The 15,080-nt window shown below is 36.9% G+C and overlaps 1 protein-coding gene across 7 annotated transcripts in view; it reads right to left on the minus strand.

Moving 5' to 3' along the window:
- Window positions 1–15,080, minus strand: part of sh3pxd2aa (SH3 and PX domains 2Aa) — a 166,285-nt gene that overhangs the window by 22,612 nt on the left and 128,593 nt on the right. For 5 of the 7 annotated variants that reach the window (XM_055204574.2, XM_055204577.2, XM_055204575.2 and 2 more), the window contains 2 exons: window positions 5,744–5,857; window positions 182–265 (listed from right to left, as the gene is read on the minus strand). In XM_055204574.2, coding sequence (XP_055060549.2) covers window positions 182–265; window positions 5,744–5,857 — 198 coding nt within the window. The remainder of the gene's footprint in view (window positions 1–181; window positions 266–5,743; window positions 5,858–15,080) is intronic. The other 2 variants (XM_055204579.2, XM_055204580.2) reach the window with 1 other exon arrangement.

Here is a 15,080-nt window from a genome sequence, read left to right on the forward strand (position 1 = left end):
TGAGAGCCTGACTCAAAAGGAGGGTTTGGATTACAAAAAGTTAACGGCATGATGATGTGTTAGGTGTGTCTGCATGCGTATTTATGTAAATAAGAGATCATTACGGCTCAAACACACAAACTCATCATCACGCACGCGTCTGCATGCGTTCAAGTCAATGCAGGCATGCGTGTATTTTCACCTCGACTCTGTTGGCGGTTGACTATTCCACCTAGCGTCCATCTGCGGTCCAGCCTCTTCAGATGAGCCTTACGCCTCTTAGTGACTGACGCGGTTAAATGACGACAGCAAAGAAAGAACACAGACATGACAAACTCAGATGATATTAGTGTAATGAAGAGACACATTATTGCATGAAAGAAAATGGAGCAATGTGGTTTGTGATTGGTTAGGAGGGATCGTGCCTAGTACCACGTTTACGTGAAGCAATGGAGTTGGGAGTTTGGTTAATAGCAATTTACTGGATTTTAGCAACGCAAAATGTAACATGTGATGAAACATTTATAGTGCTTATAAAATATTTACCATGTTTTTACATTACAAAGTAATTGTTAAAGTGTTACATGACGTGGTACGGGTTTTACATATAGGCCACTCCAAATTTGTAGGCATTTGAGTAACTTGGACAATAATATATATAATTGCAGGTACACTTTGTGTCCAAAGTCATGCTTTTATCTATATGGTTAGATTTTTAACCCCTTAACGGTCACCCCACTGTATCATGAAAATGGATTATGCAAACTTAAATTCTGTAGTTGTAATTCATGAATGCTTTTGAATATAAACATAAGGTTGGTCTCATTCGAAAGAAGACACTTATACAATTATTGATGAATTGGAATAATTAAAAAATATAGTTTTGTCTAAAGATATTGAAGTTTAACCATTTAAATGCCACCGTCTGTCTCGTATACGGGACACCTAAGTTTACTTTGATCATTTTAATGTCCATTTTTATTGAGTCATGATAAACTATGTATCGTTGGAAAGGTCCAAGCCTTTAGAAAAAAAATATTTCAACATTGTTTTATAAAGTAATTTATGTAGGGAGAGTATGCGATTCACTTGAAAAGTGTGTGATAATCCTGCTAAATGTCACTGTACCGCCAGCGGGACGCCTACATTTACTTTGGTGTTTTCCATGTGAATTTTTATCTAATCATGACAAACTATATATCGTTGGAAAGCTCACTGAGTGTTGTTTTCATATATCATCACCATTTTGGGAAAAAAACGTAGTGAGAGTAATTTATTAATTTGTGGTAAGAGTATGCAGCAAACCGTTGACACCTAGTGGCCTAGTTGAGACTTGTGGCTTTATGTTTTTAGCATTTTGGGCATAAAACATTTAAATTTTTATAGTTTTTAAATATAAAATACAGATATTGAAGTTTAACCGTTTAAATGTCACCATCTGTCACTGTCCCGTATACAGGACACCTGAGTTTACTTTGATAATTTTAATGTAAATTTTAATTAAGTCATGATAAACTATATATCGTTGGAAAGGTCTAAGCCTTTAGAAAAATAATATTTCAACACTGTTTTATAAAGTAATTTATGTAGGGAGAGTATGCGATTCACTTGAAAAGTTTGTGATAATCCTGCTAAATGTCACTGTCCCACCAGCGGGACGCCAACATTTACTTCGGTGTTTTCCCTGTGAATTTTTATCTAATCATGACAAACTATATATCGTTGGAAAGCTCACTGAGTGTTGTTTTCATATATCATCACCATTATGGGAAAAAAAAACGTATTGAGAGTAATTTATTAATTTGTGGTAAGAGTATGCAGCAAACCGTTGACACCTAGTGGCCTAGTTGAGACTTGTGGCTTTATGTTTTTAGCATTTTGGGCATAAAACATTTAAATTTTTATGGTTTTTAAATATAAAATACAGATATTGAAGTTTAACCGTTTAAATGTCACCATCTGTCACTGTCCCCTATACAGGACACCTGAGTTTACTTTGATAATTTTAATGTAAATTTTAATTAAGTCATGATAAACTATATATCGTTGGAAAGGTCTAAGCCAGTGGTCTCAAACTCCCGGCCCACGGGCCATTTGCGGCCCGCCCTCCCCCTCTCTGCGGCCCGCGTCACCTTCCAACAATATAACGTAATCTGGCCCGCAGAAAGATTTTTATTTAAATTCGTTTTTTTATTTAAACGTTTAAGGGTTCGGTCACATGTCGCGTCTAACAACGCGAGTTAAAACGAGTCGAGGCGTTTCTTAAAGTACGTTTACTTTTCAAAGTGCTTGCTTGGGAGCGGAGGTTGCGCAGCGTGGGGTCGCGTCACCCGTTGCTACGCAGCCACGAGCGCGCGCTCCGTGATGGCGAGGGTAACGGAATGCGTGATCGGATTTTAATTCCTCTCGCGTCAATCATATCATTGTCACAATGCGATCAGTTCATCTGATCGCGACTTTGTAGTGTTTGTCCAGAGAACATTTGTTACTTCCGGTGGATACTCTGTTACTCAGAGAAGAGCTGCTGTGGGGTTATTACCGTAGTTCACATCAAGTCACAGCTTCTAATGGATACACCGCAGTGGGAGATGTAGTGCAACAGTTTAATATTAAACTACGGATGAGAAAATGACCCATCAAAGTGCCCAGGTTAGGAAAAGAGGAAAGATGAGGAGAAATTCCAGAGGATACAAGTATGTACACTTCTATATATAATGAAATATATATGAAGTATAATACATTATTATCTTGCTTGCTTATACATAGAGCAGTATTATTTATTTTTACTGTCCAACTAGCTTATGTAACATTGACTACCCATCCAAATGTTTTAGGATCACTTTCACTTATTAATATTTTTCTAAATATAATAGCAAATTCATTAAAACGGTGGAATAACAAAAAGGAACATAACAAAGTCAATACTATGACTGAAAACAGTCAAAAATAAATAAAAACAGAAACACTTACTGTTGGTACATTTTTTATAATAGTTTATAAATGTATAGGAATTAAGTTTGTTAGTTTTAATAGGCCTTAGTTAATAATTCAAAGCCTAATAAGGTTAAGAAAATATTTACTTACTTTTATAAAATAATGTATATTAAAAAATAAAAAACACTGTTTATATATTTTCAAGTATTATTATACATTAAAAAATATTTTAAAGAAATATTGTACTTTTTTGAACGTTAAAATAGCTCTGCGGCCCTCTGATGAAATGTCATTCTCAGAAATGGCCCCAAGCCAGTTTGAGTTTGAGACCCCTGGTCTAAGCCTTTAGAAAAATAATATTTCAACACTGTTTTATAAAGTAATTTATGTAGGGAGAGTATGCGATTCACTTGAAAAGTTTGTGATAATCCTGCTAAATGTCACTGTCCCACCAGCGGGACGCCAACATTTACTTCGGTGTTTTCCCTGTGAATTTTTATCTAATCATGACAAACTATATATCGTTGGAAAGCTCACTTAGTGTTGTTTTCATATATCATCACCATTATGGGAAAAAAACGTAGTGAGAGTAATTTATTGATTTGTGACAAGAGTATGCAGCAAACCGTTGACATATAGTGGCCTAGTTAAGACTTGCAGCTTTATGTTTTTAGCATTTTGGGCAAAAAACATTTAAATTTTTATGGTTTTTAAATATATAATATACAGATATTGAAGTTTAACCGTTTAAATGTCACCATCTGTCACTGTCCCGTATACAGGACACCTGAGTTTACTTTGATAATTTTAAATTAATCATGACAACTACTGTATATATCGTTGGAAAGCTCTCTGAGTGTTGTTTTCATATATGATCACCATTTTGGGAAAAAATAATGAATTGAGAGTAATTTATTAATTTGTGACAAGATTATGCAGTAAACCGTTGACACCTAGTGGCCTTTGTTGGCAAAACAAATAAAAGTGTGACAGAAACCTATTTTTTTGCAATTTTTAAATTTGGATCAGAATTAATTGAGACTTGTGGCTTTAAGGTTTTAGCATTTTGGGCATAAAACATTTAAACTTTTCTGGTTTTTAAATATAAAATACAGATATTGAAGTTTAACCATTTAAATGTCACCGTCTGTCACTGTCCCCTATACAGCACACCTGAGTTTACTTTGATAATTTTAATGTAAATTTTAATTAAGTCATGATAAACTATATATCGTTGGAAAGGTCTAAGCCTTTAGAAAAATAATTTCAACAGTGTTTTATAAAATTAACTATGTAGGAAGAGTATGCGATTCACGTATGAAAAGTGTGTGGCTAAAAATATTGATAATTCTGCTAAATATCACTGTCCCGCCAGCGGGATGCCTACATTTACTTCAGTGTTTTCCATGTGAATTCTAATCTAATCACGACAAACTATATATCGTTGGAAAGCTCTAACCGTGGGTTCACACCAGCAGTGTTCGTGTGTACCGCGTCTAGTTTGCCGCTTGAACATTTTGAGTTTACTCGCTTCATTCGCGTTTGAAAGCCGTGCGTGAAATTCTAGTCATTAAGACATTCACGCGGAAATTCGAGTCATGGGAGGGGCTTCTGCGACTCCGCCCGCTTCCTGTAATCATGTCACTACTAGAGCAAGCTCCTGATTGGTTAACGTGGTGCGTTTTTCTGCCAAAGTTAAACATTTTCAACTCGCGCGTTTGCCGCGGCAACACTCAACTCGCGCCATTTGCGCGAATGAGGCAGAAACGCGTTGATGCGCGTCTGGAGGTGTTAAGCGCGGCAGACACGATTCTGCTTCATTCGCGCGAATGTCTTTACATTGAAATCACTTGCGCTTGACGCCTCTACCGCAGCTGGTCAGAACGCAGCATAAGACTGTTGTTTTCATGTATCTTCATCATTTTGGGAAAAAATTATGTAGTGAGAGTAATTTATTCATTTGTGACGAAAGTATGCAGCAAACCGTTGACACCTAGTGACCTTTGTTGGTAAAACCACTAAAAGTGTGACAGAAACCTAATTTTTGCGATTTTAACTTAAAATTTGGATCAGAACTAGTTCATGTTCAGTGAAAAACAATAAAGTGCCATCTTTAAAACAAGACCAAGATTAGGTTACTAGACCAAAAAATTACAGAATTATATTCATTTGAAGGTGCACATCAACGTTTCACCCCACACGTAAAAAAGGGGGGTGACAGTCAAGGGTTAATTATAATTTGATGCCTATTGCCATTGCCAAGATGTTACAGGCCATAACATGCCAAGGTCCATGGGTTCGATTTCTAGGAATCACACAATCTTGTATAGGCTAATGCAATTTGCTTTGTGTGCCATCTGGCACATGTACGCATACAGTAGGTGCAATTAAAGACAAAAATGAAGCTGTGATGATCTTTCATGTTATATTTATAGGCTATTTTGTTTTTAATTTGTGTAACAATATTTAATTCAGATATATATTTCTAGAGAAGCCATAAAACAGGTAAAACATCTGGCCTGAAGAGCTTAAATGCAGTATTTGATCATTTTGCAAAACTGGGTAATATTGATTATAGTGTGAATGGCTCTTTAAGAACTATGTGTGACACTTAATCTTTAAGGAGACAACAATAAATGACCTCAGCAGTTTGCATGAGGAATTTTATTGATGTACCAATCACTATACCAGAGTCAGTTTAAGCAATAAGGAGATCAGAGGAGAACCCTTTTGAACCAGGTGCGTGGAGAAAACACCTTATACTGATGTCAATCAATATTACGCAAGTTTTTGTGTGTTTGTTAGAACACAGAGGATTGGTGTGTCCTACCTTCTCCTGATCTAGATGTTCCCAGGTCCAGATCATCTCTGGTGCCGCTTTGAGAGTCCAGGTATGTGGCGGGAACCCAACCTTGTTCCTCAGCCGTGCTGACAAACCACCAACCTGCAAAATATGAACCGTAAATAAATAATGTTAAAATGTATATCAAAAAAGTATAACATCACATTTTACGCACAATACAACAAAGCTAATCGAACCCTGACAGAAACGTTTGTCACTTTCACGGGAGAGGGAAAATGATGCACGCATGTTTGTCATCTCCGGTGTTTTACAAACAAAAACTAAGCCGTGATGCACAAACATTTATTTTGTGCTAATCCGATGAGAGGTAATGTTTTGGCCTGAATGCACATAAACACTTTCTCTGGTTTTATTTAGCTTTAATGAAAGTATTTATGAATTCAAGCCATTTCTGTGTGACATCTGGGATTAATTACACTTAGCACTTCCATAAATATCAAAAGATGCCGACTGTACATGTGTGTTTGTGTGCACATTGAAAACATGGGGAGAGTTGAAAGAGCCTCGTGGTAGCTTAAGCAATGACATCTTTTATGAGCATCAGGGCCAATGTGTTTTGAGCGTTTTAAAGGAAAATAACCTATTTTATGACTTTATTTGTTTGAATACAGTATGTGTAGAATTTGTTGCAGATTATTCGATGCATGTTTAAAAACAAACAAAGAGGAAGAAAAGAGAAAAAGGATGTAGAAAGTTAAAGTGTTTTGTAGCAACTCTGTGTAACAGTAACAGTGTATGCGGTCATATTTCTGAATTTGCACCGAATTGTCTGTGCTATTAGGCTACGCGATATACGATTAAACTCACATTTGAAATAAAAAAGCTCATAACACAACAAGACATGATGAGAAAAGCGACAGCAGTAAGGCTTCAATGTAAATGTACGGTGATTTTGTGAGACGATTATAAATCGCGTTGATATATAAGGATTTCAGCAGAGTTGAAGGAACAGCTGGTTGGATAAAACACGAGGTGTGACTGCATCGTGTTTACTCTCTACTTTATAGTTTACTCGTTTTATGTCTGACAACAGAACAGATAATATGTAAAAAAAAACAGGATTAGTCTCTAATAATGCATTATGCTCAACAAATGCATAATTTATCATATAAATGTATTAACTAACATTGACGAACAATGAATGAGCAATATATTTGTGTATGCACATAATATATATATATATATATATATATATATATATATATATATATATATATATATATATATATATATATACCCAACCAACCAAACCCCCCCCCCAAAGCTGTAAACCTAGGGGAAACACTGTATATTGTATGTTTATATATTTAAAGAAAAACATTTTCTGGAGGGCATTCAACTTTTGTGAAAATCATAAAAATGCTGGCGCTGGCTGGCAACTTTAAAAAAAATCTGGTGGGAAAAGAGTTAAAAATTTGGGTAAAAACTTGACTTTTAATGATAAGGTTGACATTTGCATGGAACTGCCCTACTGTAATTGACAAATCAAATAGGATATACAGCTGCACCTAACACAACTGTGACATCATCAATTCCATCCATAGATGTGATATCATCAATTCCATCCATAGGTGTGACATCATCAATTCCATCCATAGGTGTGATATCATCAATTCCATCCATAGGTGTGACATCATCAATTCCATCCATAGGTGTGACATCATCAATGCTAAGGCCATAAAAACCATATATTTGGCAGACTAAATCTTATAGCTAACATATGTACATGCTGAAATTTCAAAACAGATGAATACACTTGTTGTCATGGTAACAGAGTACAGCCGGATAGCTCTTCATAATAGTGTGATGTCATTAATCAGCAATATTCCAGCTATGACATCGCAATGACATCGAAGCGGTTTCTTTTGAAAAAGTGTTAAATGATTAACAATAAACATAATTTACACTAGCTTGAAGTCAGGGTAGAATTATATACACCTCAACACACATAAACGTAAGAAAATACTGTATTTTAAACACACAAACACATGCATATGTTTTAGAAGCGGAACGCTTGGAAACCACATTAACAATGACTACATCCAATGAGATTCATGGAAATTTTGTTTCGCTTTACAGCCAAGCAGAGATTCAATATGTAATCATGGCTGTCACCCACAAGCCTGTCAAGTTCAGTTTTCTGTCTATTTAAAAAGAAAAACTACAGAACGGTATCACCCCCCATGCAAGAAAAAGTTTGTGGGTGAACTGTTCCTTTAAGAGGCCTGTTTAATGAATATTATGAACTGAAATCTGTAACCCAGAGTTATTGTGCCAGCAAAGTAGAAGAGTGCTCACTATATATACACAAGTCTTTAGATTAACAGCTTCACAGGAGCAGAACTGGCTATGGGACATATATGCCACCCTGACGCTGCAACTTTATATTACTCATGGTGTGTGTTTGTTTGACAGTGAGAGAACTTGGAGCAGGTTATGACCACCCTGCCTGACTGAGCCGTCTGAATGAGATACTGTCTCCTTGTTTGCGCCCACCAGGAACCGTTTAACGGCGTGCACACTGGATCAATTCAATCAAAATGCAGAATTGCAAGGGGTGCTTGCAGTTGCCACCACAAAGATGCTTTTCATCACCATTGCGCAATGTAGGTTGCTTGTTTGTTTGTTTGTGCTATAGGTGTGTGTGTTTCAATAGAGACATTTAAAAGCATTTACCTCAGATGCTTAAAGGGATACTGTAGTTTACCCAAATTCTTTTAAACACAAAAGAAGGCATTTTGATACATGGCGGTAAGCACACCGTTGAGGTACCCAATGACTTCCATGCTATTTGTTTATTCTACTATGGAAGTCAATAATAAAAGTCAACTTACTAGGGGTGTAACAATACATCTATATGGATCGATACATTGTTTTTTTCTAACGTCCCGATTAATCGATGCCACACTTAAAAAATCTGTTTGAGGTACCTTTATCTTGACACTCTCCACGTCCACTCTCCACGCATTTAAAAAAAATTGTCAACCAGCCCCAGCATTTTTCATGATTTTCACAAAAGTTTAATGCCTTCCAGAAAATGTTCTTTTTTAAAAATATAAACATACAATATACGAATGAAAGAACACCCTCTGCTTTAAAAAAAAAACTTTTCATCCTACCTTCATTAATAGTCTTTATCACCTCTCAAATATGGGTAGGTTTTTTTAAAAACACCAAATTTTGAGCAAAAGGCTGAGATAATTACATTTTTGTGAAGGACTTTTGATAGAGAGATTCTTGAAACATACACGGAGTTCTTTCTCTTATACTTGAGGTGTTACTTCCGGGTTGTATAAGTTGCGGAAGTGCGCCACCTGGTGGATAATAGCGTATTGCGGAAAGCCAGAAATTCACGCCATTGGCAGGGAAGCGTTTTTCCAATTGACAAGATAACTCGTCAATGGCGGGGAAAGAGTTAATAAAGTTTAAAAACCAAAGATTGTGTAGTGTACTGTAGATTACACTGTTAATAGTCGTTTGTCAAATTTTCTAAACTAAACTGTTGCTTAATATCAGAGAGTGGAAAATTATTCCAACCATACTCTAAACTGTAACTGGCACATATTGGACACACTTTCAGCATTTCAGTCCAACTCAAAGTCCAGTTCTGCAGTGAAGACAAACAATGTGAAAACTTCAACAAATTCCTCTGCAGTTAAGGGAGGATTTCGCATTTCTCACACAAAACAGATAACAGAGGCATTTTGCTGAGATGCAGGTGGGGTTGCTCTTCAAGTATTTTTTAAGAAAGATGGTACTTAACTTAAGAATAAAAACAGGCTAATAAATCTTGACTTGGAGTCGTTGGCTGTGTCTAGCCTGTGAGAAATGTTCTTACTGGAAGCTGCATGTGGATGCCATTTACTTGGACAGTATAAGAGGGTGGTCAGTGTTTAAAACTTGTCTGAAGACAATCACTGTTTTTGCAATTCTGTTTGGTGCCACCAGTGATGCAGAAATTACAAACATCACAATCAAATTTGCATGTCAATTTAAGTCTAAACTAAAGACATTTAACAAATCATTCACAAAACTCGTCTGGGTAATATACTTATGCCGCAATAGCTAGCCTGTCTGGAACCCAGCGTATTAAAAACCACAATACTGTGTGACACTTGCATTACATGTAAACGGCCCCTACGTTAATAGAATTAGTTTCTCTCTCCCTGTCTCGTCCTCATTCCCCAGAACAATGGGACTAACAGACCCCGTTCCGGTTGCTGTGGAGGTCATCACAGCACTGATCTACTGGCCTTCCTTCAACGCAATGCCCAGCCAGTCAGACCAACGACCACCAACTGCCCCCGTCTAATCTACTTATCTGTGTATGTTAGTGGTGGGACAAAAAATCGATTCTTAGATGAATCGCGATTCAGATGTCGCCCGATTCTGCATAGCATAGCGGAGCTTACATGAGCAGAAGAGAAAGAAATAATATCTAGAACAGCCCTGTTTGACTCATTCTAAACTGCAAGAAAACAAGATACACTCTTCGTATGCCTTTTCTCTGTTCAGTGAGTGGCAGGGAGAAACAGCGCATTTAATTTAATGACTCTTCTGACTGTGCTAATAGCGTTTCCCTAAACCATCCGCTGACTGTTTAGATGCAACATGAATATACTTCTGTAAAACTATGCACATAGTTTGTTATTCAGTTGCTGGGTGCACTGCATTATACAGTAATACTGTCAATCACTGTGTATAATGATGATGCTAGACGCTTAAGTCAGTTCATGGAAGTTAACTCTTTCCCCGCCATTGACGAGATATCTCGTCAATCAAGAGAAAACGCTTCCCCGCCAATGACGAGTATTTCCGTATTTCCGCAATACCGCTATTATCCACTAGGTGGCGCCCTTCCGCAACTTTTTAAAAACGGAAGTATTGCCCTATGACAAGCTGCTGCATGTCCGTGTCTGTTTTAAAGATCGCTCTGAATGGGATCTCTATGAAAAGTCCATCACAAAAATTGAATTATCTCTGCTTTTTGCTCAAAATGTGGTGTTTTTGTAGAAACCTACCCATATTCAAAAGCTGATTACAAAAGAACTGCTGAAGGTAGGATGAAACTTTTTTTTTTTTTTGAAAGCAGAGGGTCTGTTCTTTCATTTGGTATATTGTATGTTTATATATTTGAAGAAGAACATTTTCTGGAAGGCATTAAACTTTTGTGAAAATCATGAAAAACGCTGGCGCTGGCTGGCAACTTTTTTAAAAAACGCTGGCGGTGAAAGAGTTAATGAGGGTTAACATATAGAATTAATATGTTACGTTTAATTACTATTTTTACTGGTTTTAATGTCTTACAACAGAAACAGGACATATATGTATATAGGAATGACATTATTTATCCCTTAGTTGCATTAAAGTACAGTATATAACAAAAGCCGAGGACTTGTGTGTACCGTTCCACCCCTAATACATATACATTATATTATGTTTAAATTTCCATAAAATTGTGTAAAATCTTACCTATTATATAATATATTCTCTATAGAATCAGCTATGTCTGGGTGTCTCCCAAGGGTTTTGGCCCTCCTAGGACTTTCCCGTAGGGTTTTTCTCCTAGGGTTTTTTTCAACCCTTGGGAGGTCTGCTGACATCGGCTTAACTTAGTACCCTCTTATATACGTTACATTTTTTCTACGCTTGCTAGTACGGTTAATCTTAACCGCTGTATTCTGCTGCCTGTATTTATGTTTTTCTCCTGCATCTATTAATGTAAAGCTGCTTTGAAACAATTAAACAATTGTGAAAAGCGCTATATAAATAAAATTTAATTGAACTGAATGTCACATCCTGTATGATCTGAAGACCAACTCCTTTGATTTAATACCCTTGAACGAACAAATGAACGAACGGCACCTGCTTTCACCATGCAATTACTCATTTCCTCTCCTTATATCATTTCTTTCACATTTGGCTCAACAGCTGTGTGTAGGAGGAAATCTGAGCTCACAAACTCACTTTTCTACTTTTTTACATACCAAGTATTTTTGATGTATAAAATTTTTGTTAGTACTGTTGTAATTCATTTTGACTACAGGTGTTTAAAACTCTATATTATAAAACGGCTCGTTCTGGTTCTTCATTCTGATTGGTTGAAACGCGTTCTAAGCCGTGATAAAATACCCCGGTAAACCCACGGTTCAGACCGCATCACAAGTATCACTGCGCCACTGTTGCTGCGTATTGATTTATGAAAATAAACACCACAGTCTTTAATCATTTTTTAATTTTTCTACCTTTGCACAATTATGGCGATATCCAGATAAATATCAATAAATAAAACATTTCATCAATAAAGAGAAAACGTTCTCTGAAGTTTTTTTTGTCTTATTGATATTTCCGCTATTATCCACAAGATGGCAATCTTACCCAAGTAACGTTAAACACTGAGGCATTCACTCGACACAACAGCGTTGTGGTGGATTTAGCGTGACGTGTGTTTTGATCAGGCTCTGATATCTTACAAAGTTCTTCACAAAAATGGAATTATCTCCGCATTTAGCTGAAAATTTGAGAGGTGATAACTGATAAGACAACAAATGAAGGTAGGATGAAAGTTTTTTGATGTTGTTGGAAAGCGGATGGACTGTTCTTTCATTTGATATCTTTTGTTTATTTATAGAAGATCATTTTTCTATAAGGCATTCAACTAAAACTGGGTGGCAACTTAAAAAAAAAACGCTGACGGGGAAAAAGTTAAGCATGCTTCCAGACATATTTGATCATCACTTCAACAGTTGCACGATATAAATGTTAATGTATAAATTAGATGAATGATGATTTTTAAAATAAACACCACAGTCTTTAATCATATTTTCATTGTGCCTTTGCTGCGTCTCTGTTTGTGAACTGCGCTCTGTTGCAGCCACACTTGATTCTGAGGAACTACTTTGTTTGGCGGAAGAGTAATATTTATACTAATATAATTACAACTTATTTGTGTTTTATTTTATAAAATCCCGCTAACGTTATGCATATGAAGTAACCGTTTTATAAACGCAGTAAACCCCTCGAGGCGTTGGGTTGCCAGTGCATTTTATAACAGCTAAGGGGGTTTAGGCACTCCGCTTCGCGTCGTGCCTAACAACGCCCCTTAGCTGTTATAAAATGCACTGGTAACCCACTGCTTCTTGGGGTTTATTGCTTTACTGTATGATGTCATAACGGTCACAGGTTGTGAAGAATGACACTTTGATCAGACCTGTGTGTTTTTTGTGTGTGGCATAATGACTTCAAGTATCTGAACCATCATAGCTTAAAGTAACTGAAATAAAAGAGACAAAAAGGGAAGGAGTGAGAGTGGCTGAACGAAAGAGAGAGAGAGAGAGAGAGCAGATGTTTGGCCTGTGCTTCAAAGCTGCTAGAGTCTCACCACACATTCCCTCCATCCAAAGCAGCCAAAAGGAAAAAAGAAGAAAGACTTTTCTTTCGCTTTCTTATTTTAGAGGCCGTGGTTGAATGCAAAAAAAGCCTCTTTAACATCAAACACAGACGCCTGCAATGTATGAGGATTATCATGCGCATCATTAAAACATCTGATGTTTTACTGTAAGTTATGACAACCATTTCAAGTGTGTTCAATTGTACAAAGCGAGAGAGAGAGAGAGAGAGAGAGAGAGAGAGAGAGAGAGAGAGAGAGAGTGAGTGAGAGTGAGTGAGTGGCTTAAAACAAAGCCAGAGGTGAAGATATATCAGAGATGCACATTGTTTTGATTACGATCACACTGTAGTCACCAATAAAAAGCCCTGATGGAAACAAAGCAACCAACACAATCTCATGGCTATTCGTACGTAGTTTAGGAAGTGGCTTATTCATTAATAATTTGTGAGACCACATGTGTATGTTTTTGGACGATTTGCAGGGTTCCCACACCTTAGTTAACTTCAAATTCAAGGACCTTTCAAGGACTTTCCAGGTGTAATACCCTCAAATTCAAGGACTGAATGTAGGGACACATTTCAAGTGAGAGCAAGGTTACAATGTGTTACCTTTTAAGATAAATTGTTACAAATCCCTTTCGAGGGAACTCGCGCTGCATCACTACAGTAACACTTTGGGGACGCCTCCAGGGATAAGTGCGTGTGAATGTGTATATCAAATTCAACCAATGGTGAAGCTTAACGACAAAGACAGGGTGACGCGGGAGCCAGGAAGTATATCGCTATCTGAAAAATCGCCAAAGACGGCATTACAGAGACGCAGGAAGTATGGCAAGTGAGACACAGCATCTCGTTCCCTTCTCAGGGAACAACAGTTACATACGTAACCAGAGACATTTTCACGTGTCAAACACAACTATGCAAAAAAGCATTTTGGTATGAATCAAAACTTGCATACAGAAGATATAAGCATTTAAAGCGAACAATTTAGCACGTGTGCTTAAAAAGTCTAGAATTTTTATGATATTATCCTACAGTACACAGGGAATAATATGGATTTTTTCCAGAAAACTTCTTGCATAAAATAGATTCAAGCACTTTCATTGACCTGTATCTATGTATGTATATTTTCAAAAACTTCCCAGAGGCTTGAATTTTTTTCCCCAGATTCACAAACTTTCAAGGATTTCAAGGACCCGTGTGAAACCTGGATTTGCCTTCGCAAATTTGTTGGGGTTAGGGGTGGGCTTATTTATGATAATAATCATACGTTTTTGCGTTCACTTCGTATGAATTCATACAAATTAGCCATCTCATAAAATGCGTAGTTCACAAAAAATAATAAAAAAATCACTTGGGAAACTCTTAGTGTGACAGTTATAATAACCTTGTCTTTCATTTAGTAATATAAAAAGTGTTTTTTAACACTTGGGCAGCCAAAGAAAGTTGCTCTTTGACCACAAAACCATCCATCCTCCTTAAAACTGCCCAACACTGTAGAAAAAGTTTTACATCTGATCACAGATAGTTGGAAAGTCTACAGTAATAGAATGCTGAAGGATATTTCAGAAGACTTTCTTTTTTAGTTGGTCACCTCTCACGTTCTTTCCTTAAAAACTGAGGTATCAGGTTTAAAACTAAAGACCAAAATGGGTTTTGTGTAATCTGACAAAGCCAGGGGCAAACGGAGGCTCTCTTTGGTCTAAACTTCAAAGGCTGATGATGTAGGTTGCTCCTTCTCGCTGATCTGAGATCAGTGGTGTGGTTTGGATTTGTTGAAAAACAGCTGTTCCTCGATGTGCGTAGAAGTGTTACTTTTTTCCTGGAATTTAATTCCTGGACTGTTTTGTGGAACACGGAGTATTGTTTTCGAAGAAAATTCGACTGGTGCCGGCTGTCCCGTTTCCTGCGTAAA

This window comes from Misgurnus anguillicaudatus, chromosome 3 (assembly GCF_027580225.2).
Source record: "Misgurnus anguillicaudatus chromosome 3, ASM2758022v2, whole genome shotgun sequence".
Lineage (NCBI taxonomy): Eukaryota > Metazoa > Chordata > Actinopteri > Cypriniformes > Cobitidae > Misgurnus > Misgurnus anguillicaudatus.